The sequence below is a fragment of the Octodon degus genome, unplaced genomic scaffold (genome assembly GCF_000260255.1).
Source record: "Octodon degus isolate 3935 unplaced genomic scaffold, OctDeg1.0 scaffold00047, whole genome shotgun sequence".
NCBI lineage: Eukaryota > Metazoa > Chordata > Mammalia > Rodentia > Octodontidae > Octodon > Octodon degus.
The window spans coordinates 2872284-2895890 of NW_004524623.1; the positions used below are offsets into that span (position 1 = coordinate 2872284).

General features: G+C 38.7%; 1 protein-coding gene and 1 pseudogene across 2 annotated transcripts in view; both read right to left on the reverse strand.

Annotated features, from left to right (window-relative positions):
- Positions 1-23607, reverse strand: part of Grip1 (glutamate receptor interacting protein 1) — a 269779-nt gene that overhangs the window by 133028 nt on the left and 113144 nt on the right. For both annotated transcript variants that reach the window (XM_023716318.1, XM_023716316.1), the window contains exons 3-7: positions 19373-19508; positions 16880-17025; positions 8992-9075; positions 3754-3829; positions 1536-1681 (exon numbers count right to left, since the gene is read on the reverse strand). In XM_023716318.1, the coding sequence (XP_023572086.1) occupies positions 1536-1681; positions 3754-3829; positions 8992-9075; positions 16880-17025; positions 19373-19508 (588 nt within the window). The remainder of the gene's footprint in view (positions 1-1535; positions 1682-3753; positions 3830-8991; positions 9076-16879; positions 17026-19372; positions 19509-23607) is intronic.
- LOC105742320 lies at positions 14881-15584 on the reverse strand (annotated as a pseudogene).

Below are 23607 nucleotides of genomic sequence, written 5' to 3' on the forward strand. Positions count from 1 at the left end.
AGAATTTAAAGAATATGTAAGTAAGATAGCTAAGTTAATTATACTATTAATTTCTATTAGTTCATTGAAAGGAACAGTTAGTCCTTAGATTATTTGATCAATTTTTCAATTGATCAAGTAGTCTGCGTAACTCTTTTTTAAAAAATTGATGTATTTGGTACAGGGTCTCACTACACATGCTGGACTCGAAGTGATGCTCCTGTTTTCAGCCTCCCCAGAGCTGGGATTACAGGTATGCATCATCACGCCTGGAATCCGTGGGTGGCTCAGCGTGCCTGGGGCAGGGCCGGCATGGCATGTGGTGCTGGGGATCAAACTTAGGATCCTGCAGTTGCCTAGGCAGGTGCTTAGTCCACTGAGCTACCTCGCCCCTGAACAACTACTTTGAAGATAACAATATGTAATATAATAACTCATGTTAATTTCCCGTCATCTTGTTTTTAAATTCTGTGTAGTTTTTAATTTTTTTTTCCTCTCTTTAAAATATAAAAGAGGAAATAGTAAAAAAAAAAAAAAGGAATCAAGACAAGAGAAAGGAGGAAAAGAGGGAATATTCCTTGGTGACTTTCTATGTCAAGATCATATCACACAGTCTGTCATAGTAAAAACCTTTACACTTCATATTTACGCTCGTTAGGAAACCCCATCCTTTGCTAAGACACTGCAAGTGAGCAAACCGACTGTGTACTCTCAAATGACATTGTTATATGCAAATCATCCACAGTAGGAAATGAAGGGGCGTGTAATGGTAGAATTTATCTCTTTTTATCTGCCACATTTTGTTGCCAAAACTATGTCACACTATCAAGTCTGATAATTGTAAGAAGTAACTTCAACATGACTTAAATTTCAATTTCTAGTTCTACTCCATGCTTTCGTAATTTTTCTGCCCTTTACAATATTATAGAAAACTCTGGCTCTCCAAATATTTAAAAGACAAATGACAAAACACTTGTGAATTTTATTAGAGGTATGTGTGCAGAAATAATTACTTTCTGTTGCAATCAACTTGTAAAGAAAGAAATACTGCATTTATGTTTTAATTTTAACCAATAGCACTATGAATGCTTTGTCTGATTCTCATACTGAAATAAATGGTTATTTCTAGTAATTCTTATTGTCTGGCTTTACACTGCGAAGTTACAAGAAGGATATCTGAAATCCCCTGCTGCTGCAGTCTCCATGTAATAAAAGAAAAAGTAGCAGTCTTAAAGTTAATAACACCAGTTTTGAGATTTGGAGGGGAAAATACTTTACAGTCAAAGAGTAATCCATACAGAGGAGCTGACTGCTAGGTGAAACACTCTTTCAGAACAACACTTTATAATAGAACCTATCGACATGAGAACTCCCTACTGTTGGAAAGTACCACTCACCTCTCCCTGAACCCAAACAGCGCAGAATGATATAGTATTGATGAAATTTGGTGTGCTACAGGAGGGCAGAAAAATACATACTTAATCCAAAGTGGTTTACACAGGAGGAACAGTGATATGACCTGAGTCAAACAGATCCACCCCAGAACGCCAACATACCCATGACTGAGACGTCGTATTCTATCAGCAGGGTTGCTTCTTGTCCACACTGTTTAAGAATACTCATGGCTTCGGCATGTGTGGTTCCAAGGAGCCGAATTCCATCCACACTGAGCAACCTATCGCCAGGTTTGATAGTACCCTCTCTACAGGGAACATAAAGGAAATCTTTATTAATTTATTATAATGAGGCTTCGCATTAATAGTCACTTAGCCAGTCATTCTTACCCACATTCTGCTGTTCACCCCATTTGCATTCTTCTCAAGCATCAACTATAAGTGCAAGCGCATAAAGTGTAACTCTGAACAGAAAATTGCTATGAAGCAAAAATCAGTAGTGAGAAAATAGCAACATATTAGCAAGCAACCTAGTTACCCACAATTAGCTCTTGCAGTACAAAGGTAAGAAAGGTCCATGTTCCCTTTTTTAGCTTTTTATCTGAAAGTCTAAAATTGATTTGTTGGAGTCCAGGAAAAAGAATTCACCTGTTTTTCCAAAGCCAGGTGGGCAGAAAAGCTTTCCAATTTCACTCAATTTATTACCAGTGAACCGAAGCAGAATAAGCAGTGGTGGTGAGAAATTCCCCACGTCTGTAAATTTCCCTACTGATTTATAAAGCCATTTAGCAATCATTAAATTGATTCAGTCTCCCATTCCTTGGAAGACGCAGGCAAATAGTATTACCCCTGCTGTGACCACAGAGTCTAAAGGCATTGGGAAATGAAGACGTGGGACATTAGTGACACTGTGCAGGTAGCTCAGGGTGCCTCCTAGACCCCAGTGCTCCTGACTGGAAGGGCTTGGAGATATCAAGCAGAAGCCTACAAAGTTAGGATCTCAAGAAAATGCAAATGATCTCTTAAATAAACATCTTTTGAAGACAATATAACAACCACTGTTGAATACTACAAAAAAATCTTTTACTCAAATAGCTAAGTATTCTGACTCTAAAATTTTCTCTCTAATGCACAAATTTTCTCAAATTCTAAAGTAATTTTATAATACCTTTCTCTCAAGCCCATATTCTATGTCTGCCCTCTCTGTTAATCCTAGCCCTAAATGCTAGCAAGAAATCAACATGTCTTTAATTCTTGAGAGAAGAACGACAAGAGAAAATGCATGATTTTCTTGGAAGTGTCAGATGTTGTTTTCCCTTTGCAAAGGCAAATAAACTTCAGCACAGGTGAGAACCAGTGCCTCCTTGTCATTCCCTAAAAGTGATTTAACAGTATAAACTCCAGAGGAAAATAAACCTGGGTCTTTGTATCCTAATTCTACTGAATAGCTATATACTAAAGGACTTAGCCATCCTGGTCCTCTGCTTTGTCACATGTGAAAGAATATGAAGACCATCCTTTACAGGGTGTGTGGATAAAGTTAAAGTGAGGTAATGCTGGCCGAGCAGTACGGTTCCTGGCACACAGTACCCCTTTAGTGAGTATTATTTGCTATTGCTTTTTCTCTCTCCTAAAAAAGGCTTAAAATGTAACCTGATGTGAAAAAGAAAAAAAAAATGTACCCAGCATCTTTTCCTCCTACCATGCAACAATAGCTAAGGGCAGAAGTTGAAATTGCATTCTGTCACCATCAGGGAGCTGAAATTTTCTTTGGTGAAGTGGTGCACTGTACAGAGGGCCGTGTCTCCAGAGAAGGTTACAATGTGAGTTTACTTGGGAACCAACTTAAGTTGGGTAAACCAAAAGTGTTTGTCACATATTTATCCATATTTTCAAAAAAGGAGAAATGAAAGGAAATGAAAATTCTAATAAGTTCCTTCCATTTTAATAAGGCATTTCCATTCTGACACGCACAAGTTATCATTGGCAGGCAATATTAACATCAATAGGGAGGCGAAAACAGCAAGAATCAGACCACCACCACCTGTCTTCCCACACTGGGAAGTTACCTAAGTGCCTGCGTCCAGCTACGGGTAAAAGTGAACAAACCTGAAGGGCAAGAAAAGGAAAACCTGAAAGTCTGAGTCTACAGTGCAGGAAAACTGAGTTCAGAACTAAATTGCTTGTCAAAGATAACTTAGAATCTGAAGACAGACCTCCTATTTTTAAAAATTTTACAGCTCACAATTTTAGCTTTCACACACTAATGTATTTACTCAATAGCTACCTTTTACTACACAATTTTAAGTCAATTTCTATGTCCAAGTCCCTGGCTCTATTTAATCTGTTCTGGAGAGTGGCACAGAGAGATGAAGCTTACCTGTCAGCAGGCCCGCCAGGACGAACACACGTTATCACAACTGGACGAGATTTATTCCTATCATCATGTGCTCCCCCTAGGAAAACAAAAACAAAAACAAAAACACCCATGCAGCTTCAACATACTTTCACGGTTGCCATTTAAAGAGTCATGTAAGAGGGGCTGGAGAGATAGCTCAGTGGCATAAGCGCCTTCCAAGCAAGCACAAGGTCCTGAGTTTGATCCCTGGTTCCACAAAACTAAAGAGTCACTTAAGAATGCCAGCTAAGAAACTACGTTTCTAGATGTATGTAGGGAAATGTGTAAAATTTACTCCTGGCATTTAATAGCTTTCAGGATCTCATTTCATGTAGAGTAGGTTTTGAAATCACCACTTCTCCACCTCTCAACAACCATATGGTTGCAATCATGTGACATGTAAAATATTTAGTAACTGGTATGGCAAGAAGAACAACTAATTAGAATTACTAGAGTACTGATTTAGAAAATGATGGAGGTTGAAGCCACAACAAATCTTTCTGTAAGTTGGATTCATGGGTTTGAGTTTCAATATAAAATACTGAGTGCATATTAATGTGAGATTTTAAATTAGTGATAGTTTATCATTATTTGAAATAATAAAGCAAGTTCAGTGTGTGCCACTTAAGGTTCTAGGAGTTTGAAGCTGCAAGTAAAACAGAGACCACCCAAAGACAAAGGATATTCTTTGATCTTAATAACTCATGCTAACACTACCTAAGATGCTTTCAAAAAAATACCAGTGCCTAAGGTGGTGATGTAGCTCACTGGTCGTGTATGTACTTAGCACGCATGAGGTCCTAGGTTCAATATCCAGGAGCAGAAAAAAAATCAGTCTTGAAGGGCATTGTATGGACCACAACTGTTTGGTATTAAGTGAGTCGACCTTGTTACAATTTTACAGTTGAGAATGACTGAAGTTTCCTTGTCCAATATGACAAGCAAACTTAGTGGCACAAGATGCCTTGTCTTAGCCTAATCCATCTCTGGATTAGTGGCAAGGAACCAAATAAAATTTCAATCTCCAAGACTTAGGCTGCAGCATCATTCTTCAGTCTATTATTGTAAATATCTATTATTGGGAGAGTCAAGATTTTAGAAGTCATTACTTAGAATACTAGAAATGTAATTACACTCAGTAAGTAAAACTTTGTTTTAATGCTCAGAATTACACTTTAACAGGTTAAAAGAAGAAATTTCCCAGTACTAAGTGGACATATTCCATTAGCAGTATCGGCTCCTCTTCTCTGATTTTCCTGGTATTGCGTTCTCCATTGGCCAAAATTTAGTTCATATCATACATATGCCAAAATGTCTTATTGGCTATGCTGACATTTGCCTAAAATACCTTTGCATTGTGATTACATGGTAATTCTTAAGGGGTGGACAGTGGGACACAGGTTGGCTATGGAAAGTCTAGAGATGGTCCCCAAACTAATCTAAACATAGGGGCCATCTTTGATACCCATTGAAAAAAACCATGTCAAATTCAGCCAACTTTATGCATGCAATGAATTAAGACCAGCATCAAAGCCTACAACATTGTGGTAGTCATAAAGTAAGATTGCTTCATTTTCACTAAGGTTTTACAATCAGTAATGACAAGAAGTCTGATGCTCACACGAATCTAGGTAACCTCTGTATTTATCTATTCACTTATTAGGTGCCCCCCATATTCCAGACAGTATTCTAGGCTCATGTTATAAATTCCTGTATGTGCACACAGATATCTGAAATTCTTGCAATTTGTGGGAAGTACACATTGGTAATATCACATTATCAGTTGTGCTGTGGTAGTTGTCAGAATAATTGTTTATGTTCTATTATTTAATGATATATTGAGATTGGTTTAGCTGTTTCACTAGCAGGTTGATTTGTTATTAATCATACAGTAACTAGGGATGAATATTTATACCAGCATTTTATGTTATCTTTATTTTTGGTACCAGCGATCAAATGCACAATCTTGTGCTTGCTAGGCAGGCACTTATGCCACTGAGCTATCTTCCCAGCTATGTCAGCATTTAAAAAAAATCTGTCAATAATTAGGCCTTCACATGTGTTATGCAAAAGTACTTTACCTTTGCATTTATATTGCAAAAAGATTTACATTATTTCCTTCAATCTACATTACTTATACTCTAACTTTTCATTACATCTATTTTTTTTACATAGAATTTTGCGAATGTTTATGGTCTATGATTTTGGAACTTGTGTTTCTCCTTTCAGACACTGTTCTTGGTACATGTTTGCAGTACATGCTGATTCCATTCACTGTGGGGTGTTGGTACACGTGTGTAACACACCTCAATTCTTGTTTGCATTCTCTTTCCCTTTCCCTTTGGCTCCCCTTCCTCCATCTTTTGGCTCCCTTCTCTTTTGCAAAAAAAAAAAAAAAAAAAAAAAAAAATCGATCTTCTCTGTGCTCTTCTTAAAAATAGGCAAAGGCCAGAAAAATGTTCTAACTATGGATCTAACCACACTGAGTTCCTAGCTTTTCATCCTTTCTGTGATGCACATGGAGAGAAATCTCATAATTCCACAGCACTTGTTCCTGCACTGACATGTGGATAGGTGCCAATATGTATTTGATTGATTAATCTGCTAGACAATTAGTCCTGGCTGAAATGTCACAATTCATTTTGTTAGCATATATTTGTGATATATATTCGTTATGGAAAATTGGTACATATATAAATTGCATCTCAGGCAGACCAAATAGCTCAGTGGATTAAAGCACCTGCAAGCAGGCAAAGGGGCCAGGGATTGGATCCCTGGGTCTGCTCTGCCAGCCCCACCCCCGGGGCATGCTGTGATGGCATTTGAGACTGGGCGTGGTGGCACATGCCTGTACTCCCAGCTCTTGGGAGGCTGTAAACAGGTGAATCACTACAAGTCTGATCTAGTAGTGAGACCCTGGACACCCTGTAGACCCTTCCCTAAAATACAAAAAAAAAAATTGCATCTCAATCTTCCTTTCTTCTTACCCCTATTAGATCTCTCCTATCTCTGAATTTCCTTCCCTTCTCCACAGTGTCTGTCTCCTTATTTTTCATTATCTATCTTTTAATTTGATCTTTAAATTATAATTTAGCTTCTTATATGCAAGAAACTATACAACACTGAATCTTTTGTATCTGGTTTTTGAAACTTGATCATTTAAAAAAAATTTTTTAAATGTATTTAGTACACAGTCTACAGGGTCTCACTACGTAGATCGAACTCAGTGATCCACCTGTGTTCAGATTCCCAAGTGATGGGATTACAGGCACGCCCCATCAGGTACAGTCTCAATTGCTGTCACAGTGCGCCCCAGGGGCGGGGCCCACGCAACAGGCTGGGCATCAAACCCTGGCCGCTGTGCTCTGCCTAAGCAGGCACTTTAATCCACTGGGCTATCTGGCTGGCCTAAAACTTGATCACTTAAGACAGCTTTGTACAAGTGAACACATCCTCTTAGTCTTTGATGCGTGTTTATTTATTAAGATGCTTTTTTATGTACATATATGTATTTGTTAAGATGCTTAATTAATGTTAATGTTTTAATAATTTAGACATTTCTGGTGAAGTCTAAAATGTTATAGGTAAAAAAAATGTGTAATGTTAAAAAAAGTCCTTGATGCCTATACAGATCCCCTTTGAATCTCACTGTCATAATATGAACTCAGAGTTGTTAATGCAGGCATAACCTTGCAGGGATAAAATCTCTAATAAAAAAACAAAAGCCAGAATTTCAGTTTACAATCAATAGTCTTGTAGACAAACTGGAGTCACTTGAAATTTTTATTATCAGTGGCATGCTGCAATAAGATGTATTGAACTGATTCACATAGGTATCTAAGGGATTAGATTATTATTGTTTTTTTCCATAATTTTATTGATAAACAAATAGCAATAAGATAGTTTCAAATCAAATTGGTAGGACAGTTTCAATAATTAACACATTGCATACATTCTTCCTAGTGGTTAATTGCTGTACAAGATGTAGACATGATATCCTATTTACAAACACCATTAGAACAAATCACTCTATTCATTAAGAGAATGTAACTACATATCTATCCTAACCACTTTGAATACACAGATACAAAAATGGACATACATCTGTATATCCTTTTTTTGTTAAGTTCCGTTATTTGAATATTATAGGTATGTAAACTCAGCAAAATATTCTAAAAGAGTCCAGTAGCCCATAATAGTATTGGGTTTTTCGCTTGACTGGCAATGTCAGAAATTGTTGATCTGAGTCCCCTACAGCTCAACATAACAGCATGGCTTTACTTCTTCTATTTCATTTTTATACTTTTCTGCTGGATGGTTAAGACCAAGGTAAAGCAGGACCTATGCAACAAGAGTTGTAGCTTTTGGGTCTGATAAGGTCAGTGAAATTCCCTCAGGATTTATCCTGAGATGGGATTAGATTATTTGATCCACATTTTTTTTTTTTTTTTTTAGGAACCGGGGATTGAACTCAGGCCCTTGCACTTGCCAGGGAAGCACTTATTCTACTGAGCCATCTCCCCAGCCCCTTGACCCACTTTTAGAAAGCTGCAATGGCAAAATGTATTTCAGGAGACATTAATTCAAACAAAGTTTCTTAATCCTTCTGTATTAAATGAAATCAAGCCATCTTAATCAACATTTTTGATACAGTGATATAGAAAAAGCAAAAGGAAAAAAACATCCTGAAAAGCTACAGATCAGTAAGGCCACTCACAAGTGGTATGGCTTATAAAGTGACAGCTGCTTGCTTCATCCTATGCACTACAGATAAAGCTGGTCCCTTCTTTTCTACATTGATTCACAGTCACTATTTTATTTATTTAAAGAAGAATAGATAGAAATATCAAGAGGTGTTTTTTTTTTTTTTTAATTTTAGATACAGGCTCTTGCTACACAATTTGGACTCACCGTGATCCTTCTGTCTCAGTTCTGCCAGTGCTGGGATTATAGGTGTGCGCCACCATGTGTGGGTTTAGTGCTGGCCTGGTGCATTCGGGGTTTCAGAGCCAAGGCAAGTGGTACTGGAGATGGAACTTGGGATCTTCCGCTTGCCAGGCAGGTGCTTAGACCCCCAGCTATCTCCCCAGCTGCCACAGGTGACTTTATGTAACAGAAATGTTACTTTTTTTAAGGATGCTGTTCCTATTTGGTGTCAATATTTCATTGACAAATTCTCCAAGCATTTCCAGTGATTCCTATTTTCTAATTATCACCTACCTCGAATTACAAAACCAAAGGTATTTCCTTCTTTATGTAATGTGACCTCCACCGTTCGGAAAATAACACTTGATCCTTGTACAGCTGAATATAGGAAAAAGAGAAGGAAATACAAAATTTAAGTTGCAATACCATTTCTCAGTTTTACACTGTGTTATAAAATACTATAGGTTCTTGCAAATATTTTTTGAGAAATACGAAAACAATCATTTCCGTAAAACATTAGAAAAATATTTCTAATCACATACAAATATAGTAAGACAATGACCTGTATAAGTGACTTAATAGGTCCAAGAGGAATGGGAGTCACAGCTAGTTACACTCCTTCTGTATATACAGTTTCCAAATAGAGGGTAATATTTACATTGTTTAAGCTCTACATGGGAAGAGGGATAATCTTCAGTAAATAGAACTATTTTCCCTTTGTGAAATGCAAAAACAATGTGATTTGCAGAGAAGTTACATGATATAATTTCTGTATTTATTTTTATTTCATAGGTGGCATGGGAAGAGAAAGTATTAGTTTAGATTGGTATCAACAGATTAGGCTGATGAAAATTGATATTCTGCCATATAAATAGCTATTAAGCAAAGACATCAGCAATGCAAATGAAACACAGAGAGTGAAAGAAATTCAAAGCACGTTTGAGATATTACTATTAAAATATCTACTTAATTTTCTTCACTATCACCACCCTTGTTGTTCTCCTTTCACAAAATGAACTCTCATTGCTAAACTGCAATAGCTCTGTTACACACATGTATGATGGTATATGTTATGTGAAGGTAGACACTATTACATTGAAAAAATTATACAAATTTGTATTCTATCATTGTAAAGATAGGCCTGCTCATATTCCTAGAGACAGAAAGACATGATGTGTAGAAATAGATTTTTCAGATCAATTTTTGAATTTGCCTAATAAGACCTAGTATCTAATGTTATGTTCATTACCAATAAAATTTTTTATTGTTACTAGCTCCCAAAGGTTTATTATATAAAGTTTTCAACAAAAACTAGATGGTCGGGAGATGGCTCAGTGGAATAAGCACTTCCCTGGCAAGTGCAAGGGCCTGAGTTCAATCCCCGGTTCCACAAAAACTAGATGGTGTTTCATTTATGGTGATTCAGCTTACAATTTTTGAGAAGGATTTTTTTTTCTTTTTTGGCTGGCTGAGGCTGACTTAAGTGAAGGTCTGGTAAGGCATGGGGAGCTGGGATTGAACTGCAATCCCCTGTGCCTGACTGGGTTTGCCCCAGCAGGCGCTTAAACAACTGAGCTAACCCGCAAACCACCTCAGCTTACAATTTTTTTTTTGCTTACATGACAGTGTGAAAGCCTACCCATACTACCTTGCTTCTCCCTTCCAGGGTAGTATCAACAAAACACATTAAATCTTCAATAGGTTTTGGGTTATATGATTTTGACTAATGTAAACGTTCTGAGCATTTTATTAGGGTAGATAAATTAAAAGTAATTTTAACTAATAATATTTTCAACTTAACAAAGGGCTTAGTGGGACAGGAGCACACAAGAAGTCCAGAAGTATTTGAATATAGACAAAATTTAAAGGGACCCTTAAAAGTTCTTTTCTGTCCATTTACAGAAATATCTAGTGGTTTTAATTAAGTGTTAACTGCAATTATTTTTAATTATCTGAAAATTTGAGCCCTCAAAAGAATACTAAAAAGTGATTATGCAACGTATCTTTAAATTCATAAAACTGCACACAACTAGACTAGGAGATAAATACAGCAAAAGCTTGGATCTACTGGAAAACAACATAAAACTACAGCTGAGCAAATGTTTTGGTATGCTACTGATTTAATTAAATGTCATATCCTTGCTATCAGGGGAATTTCCGTTTATTCTAATCAACCAGGAACAGTACATACAAAGAACTGAAACAGTTGAGGTATAGTTTTAATTAAATGAAAACTAAAATTAGGTTCAAATCAAATGTTTTCTTATTTCTGTGACCCGAAAAGCCACTTGAGGAAATTGGTTTTACAAAAGTTGTTTTGTTTTGTAAGTGAGAAAGCAAAGGATATGATGAAAAATAACTGAAGAGTATCTACTGTGTGTCTAGCACTCCACAAAGTCATTTGCAAATATTATTTCATGTAACCATTAAATCATCTTTCAATTATACACAACTGACTTTTACCTCTGGACCATCTGCCCATGTTGGCTAGATGTCTGTCCTGGAAATACAAAGTATTGTAATTTTAATTTTACCTCAGCTAAATCTTGCTGACCACAAAAATCTTATAATCAAATATAAGTCATTATAAAGGCTTTTGGGATTATCTACAGCTTAGCATATCCACAGTTGTGCCATCATTTACAGCGATAAATGTGAGCATTGTACATTTGAATATAATTAATGAAATAAATTTGATCTTCATAGTTTTATTTGCATGACTGACTCTTGCTAACTAGATTGTCACACTCTGAGTAGGTATTCTTTATCCGCCATCTGGATGTTACTCATTGCTTCACGAGGGTGTACGTGAATCCAAAGGTACAATGAAAGCCTTACCTGAAGGATCAAAGAGCTTAGCGGAAATCAATTCCATAAAAAAAAAAAAAAAAACTACTTAGTATTTCAGGTGTGAGGATGTGAATATGTGTGCAATTCTGTACAGGCATTGTACTACAGTAGACTACATGGTTCCAACTAAAAGGGACAGAGATTTAGCTTTTTATTGAAGAAGTAAATTAGTTAGTCCAATGTTTAAATGGAATAATGTTTAAACGAACAATGTAAGAGAAACTGTACTGCTTCCAATTATTAAGCTTACAGTAACGTATTTCAGGTGTCATCAGAGAATTATACATTTCAGGATTATGTACAGGTAATGTGATCACAAAATTTGAGGACACTGTTCTGGACCAACTTTAAATGCATAAACACCTAAGCCACAGTTTGGTTTTATTTTCTCTAAAAATAGTCTTGGAGCATCACACAAGTTTAAAGGAAAAAGAATTATTGACCTCACGGAGAACAGTCATTCTATTTTCATGAAGAAAATGAAACTCAGGAAAGACAAGTGATTTTCCCAAAGTCAATTTTTAACTTTCCCTCTGTTGGATCACAGACACACAATCCTCCCCCCAGTTCTTCCCAAACTCTGGGGTTGGCTGAGCCTCAAGGTGCTGTGATTGGGAGCGATGGACATGTTTGGCCCTGGGCAGCTTAGATTAGCAGTCAGTGTTCCCCCTCAACTGAGGTGGTCTGTTTTGCTCTAGTAGTTTGAGCTGTGTGTGTGTGTGTGTGTGTGTGTGTGTCTGTGTGTGTGTGTGTGTGTGTGATTGCTAGTCCTTTCAACCTCTTTATACTCAAAGATCTTATTAATCTCCCCAAACATAACAAAAAGAGGCAGAAATCCTCCTTGGAGAACAGACTTCTTATACTTTACTTCTACCATAAATGTTCATATTCTTTTTGAAATTAATTTTATGGAGAAACAAACAGCAATGAGACAGTTTCAAAACCAATTAGTAGGACAGTTTCAATAATCAGTACATTGCATATTATTGTCTTCGTAGTGGTTATTCATAGTACAAGAAGCAGGCATGATATCCTGTCCAACAACTATTAGTAGAAATCTTTCTTCTCATTGAATTAAGAGAAAGTAGCTGTATGTCTATCCTACCTATTTTGTATATACAGATACAAAATGGTCCTTCATTTGTATCCCCTTTTTCTGTTTAGTTTTGTCAAAGATGGGTATTCCATTGCCACTTAAATATTGTAGGTATGTGAATTTCGCAAAATAATCCAATATAGTCCAGTAGTCCATAATAGTAGTGGGTTATCCATAGGACTGGAAATGTCAGAAGTCATATTCTTGTGTTTAAAACTTTAGTTTTTCCATTTCCACCAGATTTAAAGCACAAAGAAGAAAAAAGCTGACATAATTACCAAGTGAAAAGTAGTTTCTATACCTGAATATTTTTCATACCCATCCTCCTTGTTCCCTAAAGTCTGTTCACAGCAACCAGGGAGATTTAGGAGAACATAGATCAGACCACATTTTAATGCTGTTCTTTACTGCAGAGTGAATTCTTACATCATTAGGACAAACTCCTTGTGGCCTCTCAGGAAGCGCCTACCCCTTACATATCTGATCTTATTGGTCATTCTGTTCCAGCCCCACTGCCCCTCTCAATGTTCCTAGAATGGCCCCAAGTCTGTTCTTGCCCTTTGGTTTTAGCGCTGACTGTTCATCTTCCTAAAACTCTTCCTCCAGAAATCTATAGTCACCTGCCACCTCCTTCAAATGATGGACAAATACCACCTTCTCGACTCTTTTGTTCCCAATTAAAACTGTAATCCCACCTCAATCCTATCACCCCTAACTCTTCTCCTTGCTCTAACTCATTTTTTGCCATATCATTCACGACCTCATGAAAATTTTACTTACTTAATAGGGTAATTTTACTTTATTAACCATTTTCCCTTCCTAGAATGTAAACTCCCTCGAGGGACCCCAAGCTCCTAGAATACAGTGGCTGCTGAAACACAGCAAATGTTCAGTAGTCACTACTGAATCAATGAATCATTACCAGTTCTTCATGGTCAATCTGAGTTCTTACCAGTAGGAAAGAGGATGGGCTTTCCAGGGTAGTGTCCCTGTTTAGAGTGATAATAATCTGGTGCTAGACAATGCGGTTTACGTGCACTGCGGCACTCACACAGCATACGGTGTTTCTGCACATAAATACACACATAGACTTCGGAGCTGGGCAGCCTGGGTCCACCTATGGACTCTGGCACCTAATGATATGGGATACCTAATCTAGGCTTCTCTAAAACAGTAGGAATGATAGTAATGTCTATCTTATAATATTCACTGCTTCATCTATTTTTTATTAAAAGCTTTTATAGTGCCAGGCACTTTTCTAAGTATTTTACAAATACTAACTCAGTTATTCCTCACAAAAAAATCTATAAATATAACTAATAGTTTTCCTCTTTTACAGACGTGAAAACCGAGGCATAGAAAACTTACCTTTCTCAAAGGCCTAGGGTCAGTAAAAAGGGAAGTTTAGATTTAAAAATCTGTTGGATGCTCTGTTTGTCTCTGCTTGACCCTTCTTGTGGTGAAGATCACATTCATCTGCACAAGTCAAGTTGCTTACAGTGTCACACTTTTATTTTTCAAATAAAGATCTTATTTATTGATGCATCCTCAGAGCAGGCTGACACTTGGCAGTCTTGATGAAAGGCACACGGCATCTCTGCTCTGGCCCTCAGGTGCAGCTTCCCAGCAGGAAAGGAAGCCTCTTCTGTAGGTTTCCCCCTTTCACAGAAACTTATCCAAAAAAATTTATAGTAAAATATACCTCCCCAACTTTAGTTATCTACTAGAAAGGTACAGAATTGAAAAGTTCTCCTCTCCAGCTGTGATTAAAAGACTAAATGTTAAAGACTATCTCAGTTCCAGGGCTACCCACCTACTTAGATATCTACAGAGGAAGGTGAATTTCCAGTTCTGTTGCTCTCCAAAATGAGAACAGAAGAGAGGATTTGATGAAGACAGCTATAATAATTGAGCCATTCTGTGACAGAGAAGGGTAAACTTCCTCAATCATCAACAAATTCTACCTTGTTACTTGTAGACCCTGCAGAGACCTAACAAGATCTGAGCTTCCAATGCAGAACAAATTTCAAGAAGAACCAGTTGGCAGCAGTGCTGAGATGTGTGACTAGGTCAGAGCGCTGGTGAAGGCACACAGTAAAGAATCCCAAGAAAATTTTAGTGCTACTTCCATATAATAAGCCAGTAGCACGGCAAGCTGAAGACCTGACTGTCAGCACACCAGGATACTCTTACGGAACTGCTACAGGAAACATGACTGGCAGCTGGTGCCCTTTGGCTCACTGAGGGACAGCTACAGCCTCAGCGTCTCTGACGTAAGGCTGAAGAGCGTAGTAGAGGGATTTCTTGCCAGATGGGAGTTCTTTGGTGAAGACGCCTTTAGGGAAAAGTTTTTTGGCTTCTTCTTCATGGATGCTTGGAAGGACCATCACACTATCTCCATCCTTCCAATCAATGGGGATAGCGACCCTTTTTTCTGCTGTCAGCTGGAGAGAGATAACTACTCTGAGAATCTCATCAAAGTTTCTGTCAGCCAGATAGAGGATGGACAGCTTCAGTTTCTTGTCAGGACCAAAATAAATACCACATGGGCTATCACAGGTATGCATTTTTTGTCCTTTTCTGCTGGATCCAGCATGCTCAAGAGGATGGCCAGGTCCCGATTCTTATCACAAATAATAGGAAAAGGTAACTTTCCTGTGGGCTCACCACCACTGTGCGCATTGAGATCCTTGCTCCAGGCAAAATGGTCTTCAGTACTGTCTATTGAAAGTACAATCAACTGAACATTCCTCTTGGCAAACTCCTGCGCCAGCTTTGCTACTCTGCCAAGTTCTGTGGTACACACGGGGGTAAAGTCCCATGGGTGGGAGAAGTGGATGCCCCATGAGTCTCCCACAAAGCTGTGGAAACCGATGTGGGTGACGGTGGTGTTAGCCTCGAAGTTGGGAGCCTTGTCGCTGAGAAGGAGCCCTATGGGCATGGTGGCAGGGTGATGCGGAGGACAAGGGGGAGGCACAGCCACGCCAGCAGCCAATGTCACACGTTTTGTAAACTTTCAAAATGTGTCTGCTTCTTAGCTCAGTGAACAAGTGCCTGCCTGGCAAGCTTAAGGTCCTGAGTTCAATTCCTAATACTACCCCCCAACCAAACCAAACCAAATAAAAAATATATTTGCGCTGTAATGCCATTATTATTACTATTTCATTTATGTATTAGGTACAGGGTCTAAGTATGCAGTTCAGACTCCTGTGTTTAGCCTCCCCAGCACTGGGATGACAGGCATGTGCCACCACCCCCTGACTCAGTCGCTGGCTCAGTGTGCCCTGGGGGTGGGGCTAGCACAGCATGCTGGACCGGGCACTGAACCCTGGTCCCTGTGAAAGCATTGAGTCAGCTGAGCTACCTCGTAGGCCATGGCCATTATTATTATTTGATAATAATGTGATCTGCAGTTAATTTTATGTTTCCGTTATGAGCATATCCATAAGCTTAACATAAAAACATGCTTCACATGCTTTTCCTAAACCTAACTAAAAAGCTTAGGTAACAGCTAAGCACATTTTTTTTTAGTTTTTTTATTTCATAATTTTTATTTTGAAATTTAACTTGAAAGTAATTCCAATAGTATTATTAACAGTACAAAAGTCCTGTATTAGAGCTTTTTTAAAATTAATTTTCTTGAGAAACAAATAGCAACGAGACAGTATCAAATCCAATTAGTAGGATAGTTTCAATAATTGATACATTGCTTATTGTTGTCTTCATAGTGGTTATTCATAGTACAAGATGCAGGCATGATATCCTGTCCAAACACTTAGTTTGGACTAATCTTTCTTCTCTTTGAATTAAGAGAAAGTAGCTGTATATCTATCTTAACTATTTTATATATACAGATGCAAAATGATCCTTCATTTATATCCCCTTTTGTGGCTTAGTTTTGTCAGAGATGGGTATTCCACTGCCACTTAAATATTGTAGGCCTAACCACATTATTTATAAGTGTGTTAGCTGTTTATTAAAATAGTAGAAATGGCAAAATGTTCACATAATTTCACGGTTACCTATGCTTCTTTTTGTTCTCCCCAAAGAGACTGTTTCTCGCTTCAAATAATTTTAAAACAACAAGAAACTCTGCTCAGCCCTTGCTGAAAAGGGACACCGACAGCAAAAGGGAAAAAGTTGATCAAGTTTCATGGTGCAACATCACGCAATACTCTGCCCGTGGCTTGTGGCCCGTGGCCCGTGGCCCGTGGCCCGTGGCTCGTGGCTACTCACAGATGGGCGGAAGCTCATACTCCACTTCCAGGACCACTCTCTCCCCGACATTCTTCAGCAAGCTGATGATCTCATCGTGGCGGAACTTGGCCAGGTTGATCCCATTCACTGCTTTGATATAATCGCCCACATCCAGCTGGTCGCTTCTGCAATAGAGAAAATGGCGCTGGGCCGAGCCCGCTCTCTTGGCAGGCCAGCCGCGATCTGTTTGCATCTACCCATCGTGAGTGAGCAAAATCTGAAGGCCAACAGCGAAGTCCCTGCCTCCTGGTCCCAAAGAGAAGGACTAGAGCAAGTGCAGCCTTGGCGCTCCCCCTGCCTCCTACTCTTCAGAAGTCCTGCTCGGGTGTTCCCCCAGAACTTTGCCTATTTTATTTTTAAAAGTGCCATGAAACAAGATCAAGAGAAGTGCTAAGATGCTCAGTCCTACAGCGTCTGAGCAGGGAACTAGATCCTGCACACTCCAGGTCTTTTCCTCTTCACCCATCTCGCTTCTGGTATAAGCTTTTTGACATTTCACAGCATCCAGAATCTTCACTGGGATAACCTGTCCAGGGCCAGCAAAAGAGTCATAAATCTGGCCATTAATGGCTTGTATTTTCATTGTTGTTATTTAGACTGATAAAGAAGTGCATTGGTGGAAAAGAAATTACAAAGGAAGAACTGGGTTTCAGTAACATTCTCTTCCCTCTCTCCATACAAGAACTTCAGCTGATCTAGAGCTTTTAGTCAAACTTGACCTCTAAGCCAAGAGGAGGCAGGGACCAATGATGTGACTTGAAACCTGGAGACAAGGGCCCCAAATGAGATAAAGAACTTCAACAACATTTCCTCCCTGTAGGAACAATTAATGCATTTTTCAAAGAAATCCAGTTTCAATCCTTGCTCCTAGGACAGCCTTCCACGGTCACTTTTCCTTAAAGCGGACTGACACACTCACACCAGCCCAGCTACCTAATGCTCCCTGTGAACTCCGCATTGTTACCTTTTATTGCTATGCAATGTCATTTTGCTTCTGTACTTTTTGCATTTTTTATACCTTATCTCCTTTAATAGGTTATTAGCCCCTTTAGGGCAGGAATCTTTTGTTCTTATTACTATGAATAAGATGTTAATGCCTTAAACAATGACTATTTGGTGATTTTTAATGCTCAATATAACTTGTATAGTGTTATATTTAATTATGGCATTACTACAACTGCCAACAGCATTTTCCTCCTTGTGTGGGCTAGACAAGAAAGAACTCAATAGACAGATGAAGAATTACCATCAGGGATTGGTAATTGCCAGTATAAAATAAAGAAAGCTCAGGGTGCACTGTGGAGGAGTGGTCTCTAAAAATCTGAAGGAGGCAAATTAGAGTTTGGGTTCACATCAGCATTTTACATACAGGACACTCTCAATCGCTGAGCTGTCCACTCAGTTAAGCTTATAATTGTAAAAATTATCAAAGAACTTTTGACCATGGAAAGTCATCACCATCTCAGATGACACAGTGTAAGGCAAGAATACTAAAATTTAAGTTGGATTATGTGGACAAAAATATTGATGTCTAGGATTCAGGGAACATTAATTTCAGTTCTAATGAAACCAGATAAATTTTGTCTCCTCTTTTTGAAGTAGATTTAGAATATGTTTATAAAGCAAGCCCACCGCTGCAATATCCAGGATGTTCTGCCTTTGACAAGAAGCACAGTGATGGGCTGGCAAGATAGCTTAGCGGACTAAGCACCTGCTTAAGCAAGCACAGGGACTGGGGTTCTATCCCTGGCACCACATGCTGTGCTGGACCCAGCCCCGGGTGTGCTGAGCTGGCCACTGAGTCTGGGCATGGTGGCACATGCCTGTAATCCCAGCAATGGGCAGGCTGAAAATAGGAGGATCACTATGAGTTGAAACTGCATAGTGAGACTCTGTACAAAATACATAAATTAAAAAAAAAAAAAAAAAAAAAGGAAAAACTACAGTGATTTGTAGGACAAAGTGAGAACCACTGGCCCAAGCTTTTACTTTGTTTGGAAAGCATATCTTGGTCTCAGTGAAAAGGAAAGTCTTAAGGAGCAAAGTGAAATTTTACTTAGAAACTTGGTACTGGCTTTTGCGCTCTGCTCTGGCTAGGCACTTTCCGCTGCAGCAGTCTCCCCAGACACCTCCTCCTGGCCATCTATCTTACACTTAGACCACCAGTGGCACATTGAGATCAGATTTCATATGAGGGTGTTAAACTGAAAGCTTCAGGAGAGTCCGGCTGCTTTGGAGATGACACAAAGGTCTCTGTGCTGATTTCAGCATGAGCCAGCAAAGCCACCAACACCATGGGGAAGCCTGGAGAGCTGTTCTGAGCCAGGCCACGCTGGGTTTCTGCTGCAAGGCGCTGCCTACCAGATGGCAGCTGTCATTTATTTATTAGTGACCTTTTCTGTGATAGCTTTAGCTATTGAATTAATTACACCCTGTGATCCTTCTTCTACTTTTCCCCTGAGAGGCAGTTACCTGGCAGCAATTCCTCCTTGTCGCAGGTTAGACACTCGTGGTTTGCCATCTTTATCAATTCCTCCTGATACGGTCAGACCCAGGGTGGTGCCTTCCTTCTTCATCAGTTCCACGATGGTAGAGCCCTTGAATTCCTCTGCAAAAGAAGGGCATTTGCTTTATTGAGAACTGAGTCATGGATGTTGTTTTGTGCAGTTAATTGACTTTTCCTTTCATGGCCTCCTTTCTTGGTAATTTGCTGCATATCTTACATGGGAATTTTCATCCAGACAGCACTGAAGAAATGCCATGGGGAGGGTGGTGTCACAGAAAGGGCACAGGGGAGGCTGTAGGATGACAATACATAGTCCAAACAATCCTATGTACCAATGTCCTAAGTGCCAACTTACTCGCCTTTTGTGCTATCCATGCCCTCATGACTTTTTCTAGTTTCTCTTCTTATAACTCTAAATAGAACAACCGAAAGCTGTCAGGAGAAGAGTTAGACTTTAGCACAACAACGCACACGTATAGAGTGTAGTGGTGGACTCCAAGTGCATGGTGCATATAGCTTAAGAAGCCAAAGACAGAGAGAAAAGCTTTCCATTGATTCAAGCAAAATATTACTGACTCTACTTTTTTTGTCTTTCAAAACCAAAGTCCAATAGTTGCTGCGACAACTGCTATTATTTCTCGCAGAGAATATCACTGTACAGCAGAGCTGATTCTCACAATTTCTAGGTAAGTGCTAAAAATTTTTAGTTCTTTTAAACAAGAAAAGTTTAAAATCTCACAGATCTCATGGGAATGTTTTTATACCAGCAGGGAACACAAGTCTTTTGATTAAAAAAAAAAAAAAGTCAATAGTTACCTATCTAGAGGCTAATTATGATAAATACTGCGTTAGAGTTCCCTGAGACGTTATCCCCCCTCACCTACTTACATACTTTCTTGGTGTGGACAGGAAACTGGATAGCTTTCCAGATTCGTCCCAAGGCAAGGTTATGTACTTCCACAACATTAGAGACACTCACCACAACATCTAGCCACAGACCTACCTTTTCAAAATCAAACAGTAATGAAAGATTGCTCACATCTCTACCATTTCTCTGATTTCATATAATTAAGTATAATTTCCAAACTCTCCAGGAATTTTTGTGGCTGTTAAATGATCTCGCCAAGCAATGAAAACATCAGATCACCTCAAGGAAAGAAATGGCCTCTGTTCTGATCTAGTGATAAGAACAGAGCCCTTGGGGAAAGGAAGTAAGAGGGGGGACTACTCATTTCCTGGGGGAAGTAGAAAACGTCATTCCAGGCAGGCCTGGGAGGACTGCCAGGCACTGTGTCTGTCCCACCCCACCATATCACTTCTGAAAGCTTGTTTTTCATGGAAGTCTGATGTCCCGCTGTATGAGTTGTTGTCTTTCAAGGCAGAAGCAAGGAAGAGGCTGGGAGTGTGTATAAGATCAGCTCTATCCATTACATTTTGTTTGAGAGATCACATAAAAATTGAAATTCAACAACAAAAATTCTTATCAAGTGCCTGAAACTATGGGTCCTTTTACATCATCTACCAGGAGCATCGGCAGCCAAGTTCACTGCTGTGTGCATTTTCACCAGTGCCCCCTAAAGCTCAAACAAAAGCACCCCCCTCATACCTACCATAGAAACTATGTGGACCCAATTGACACTTGAAGACACTGTCTTACAAATGAGCCCTGCTAAGTTCAAGTTAGTTGAAGGCAAGGTATAAATTCTCTAAGAAAATTAATAATTGAAGATGGCATAGCAGATGGTAACTATTTGTATTACAGAGATGTTACCTGACAGCTTTGCCCCAAAGATTCTTTGGATCCTCTTTAAATATGCAGTGTCACCTTGTATATTTAAACATTTGATGATAAATCTTTACTTGCAGAGTGAAAAGCCCTTCTGAAGACAGTCTAAAACTCATAAGGAATCAACTGCAAAGTAGTAATACCACACATGTGAGAATTAATTTCGACTAATAAAGCCTCTTTCCTATTCAGGTTCTTAAGGACATGCTTTGTGCATAAAATGGGCTTCTACTACATGAGTGTGCAGTCTTGTGGGGGCATAGTGCTATTTTCTCTAGAAGGAACCTAGGCCCCTTCCAGGATTTTGGCTGAATCTCAAAGATCTAGAAAAATCCCAATTTTTTGAGTTTAATTTATTTAAAAAATTTTAATCTCTATTAGTCGGCCTACATTTTGAACTGGTAATAGCTAATTATGTTCCCAATCAAAAATATTTAAAATCTTTTCCTAAGCCAGTTTTAATAATGGGGAAAGAAAGTAAGTATGTACGTCCTATTTAATTAAGTAACGTGTACATTGATCAAGCCAGGAAGTTACTGCATGACTACTAGGTGTCAAACACTGAAACTTAAAGAAGGGAAACAACGCGAAGGCCATTACTCTCAAGATGCTTACAACTCGGTCAGACAGCAAAATCACAGGCCACTTGGCACAGGGCGGGCTGGGAGGCAAGCAGGAGCAGACACAGAGTAGATCATTCTGGAAGCGAGGCCAACAGAAGGCCTGAGGTGCTGAGGGCACAGCTAGTTCCATTTTGTCTTCTGACTAATCTGCTGTACTTATTGATCAGGATTAGCTGGGCAGAAGAGTCTAAAGAAGGAATATAAATCAGGCAGAGCTCAAGAGTAAAGATAGAAAATTGTTGCTGGAAAATGCGCTGAATCACAGGAATTTTATCTGCCAATAATTATCGTTTGTTCCCAGGGAATTGACTAAATTTGCTATGGATGTTTCCAAAGTGGAGGAGAGAAAAGAAGAGGCCCGAAGAAGGAGGTACCTGTTTCTGGAGTTTGCTTTTCAATAACGTACATTCTTCACTCGAGCAATCAATCATTTTATGTCTTTTTTTGGTGTTTAATAATTTTGCACAGTGGTCTGATGGCAAAGAGAAATGAAGACAGATGCATTCATTTGCATGAGTTCACTGATGTATCAAAGCTTACTGAACAAAGCCAGCAGCAGGGCAGGGGATCTTGGGCTAGTCAATATGGACTGGCGATGCCTTTCTTCTGTGATTTAAATTGCAAATATCCCTCCGCAAATGAAGGGGACTTTACAGCAAACATTGTATAGTTTCTTCAAATTAGTGAGCAGCACAGGCAACAGATGATTCCCAGCTGACAAGGAATCAGGTGGTTCTGGATTAGATGTTTTCCTTAATCACTGTATTTAATTATCTTAGAAAGAAGGATTGCAGGTTTACATCTGTACCTCTACTTACTCAATGGAACCAACAAGAATCTCACTGGTATGATGAGATTTAGATGCTTGCTGTTTTTCTTTGGGATTGTAATTCAAGTTTTCCAATTACTCAACTCAAGAAAGTTTATGCTTGGTTAAAGCAAGAAAACATGGAAATAGTTTTACAAACAAATTAAAAAATCAGTAACAAAGACAGTTACAGAATTAATATGCACATAATAATGTCTGCATTGCCTTTATATTATCTAAACAGTCAGAAGTAATCTTAGAAAATCTCTCTATAACCAAGAGAGAATTATAAGAAAAATGTCCAAGATCTACAGAAGAAAATTTAAGTAACTTCTGCTATTAAATCAGAATAAATGGAAAGCTATTCATTTATTCAAAAAAGGGTATACTTCCCTTGTGCCGAGCAGTGTTCTAGCCACTATCGGTACAGTACTAAAAACATAAAACCCTGCCATTTAAGTAATACTCAAGTACACAGGATAACCCAACCTAATTTCCCCTAAACTAGTCTATAAAGTTAATGATATCAATAAAAGCACAAATAGGATGTTTTCGGGCAGAAGATGTATTTTGCATGACTGACAAAGTAGAACATGGATTCCCACAGAGACTCTGTGCCTACTAGCTTGTCCTTTAACACTGCTGTGAGGATAGGAAGCCACCCTGAAAGAGTAACAAGACTGTGCCTAGAGGCCACACTGCTAATCTCGATGTACAAGAAATCCTGTCAAAAGAACCAGATACGCAGGAGCAGGGGCCTGGAGCAAGGAGTCTGGCAAAGCCCTTGATGTCTCCTTTCCAGAATTAGTCAGAGTCTAGATCTACTTGATACATTATAAAAACAAAACAAGTCAGTAAAGAAACAGAAAAGAATAGGATAGGATATTCTGAACTCATATCAGACCATCTTCTTGTCTTGTTGCTCTGCATAAAATAAAAACATAATACTATTTTGTGCTGTGACACCTTTAGAGTGTAGATCCT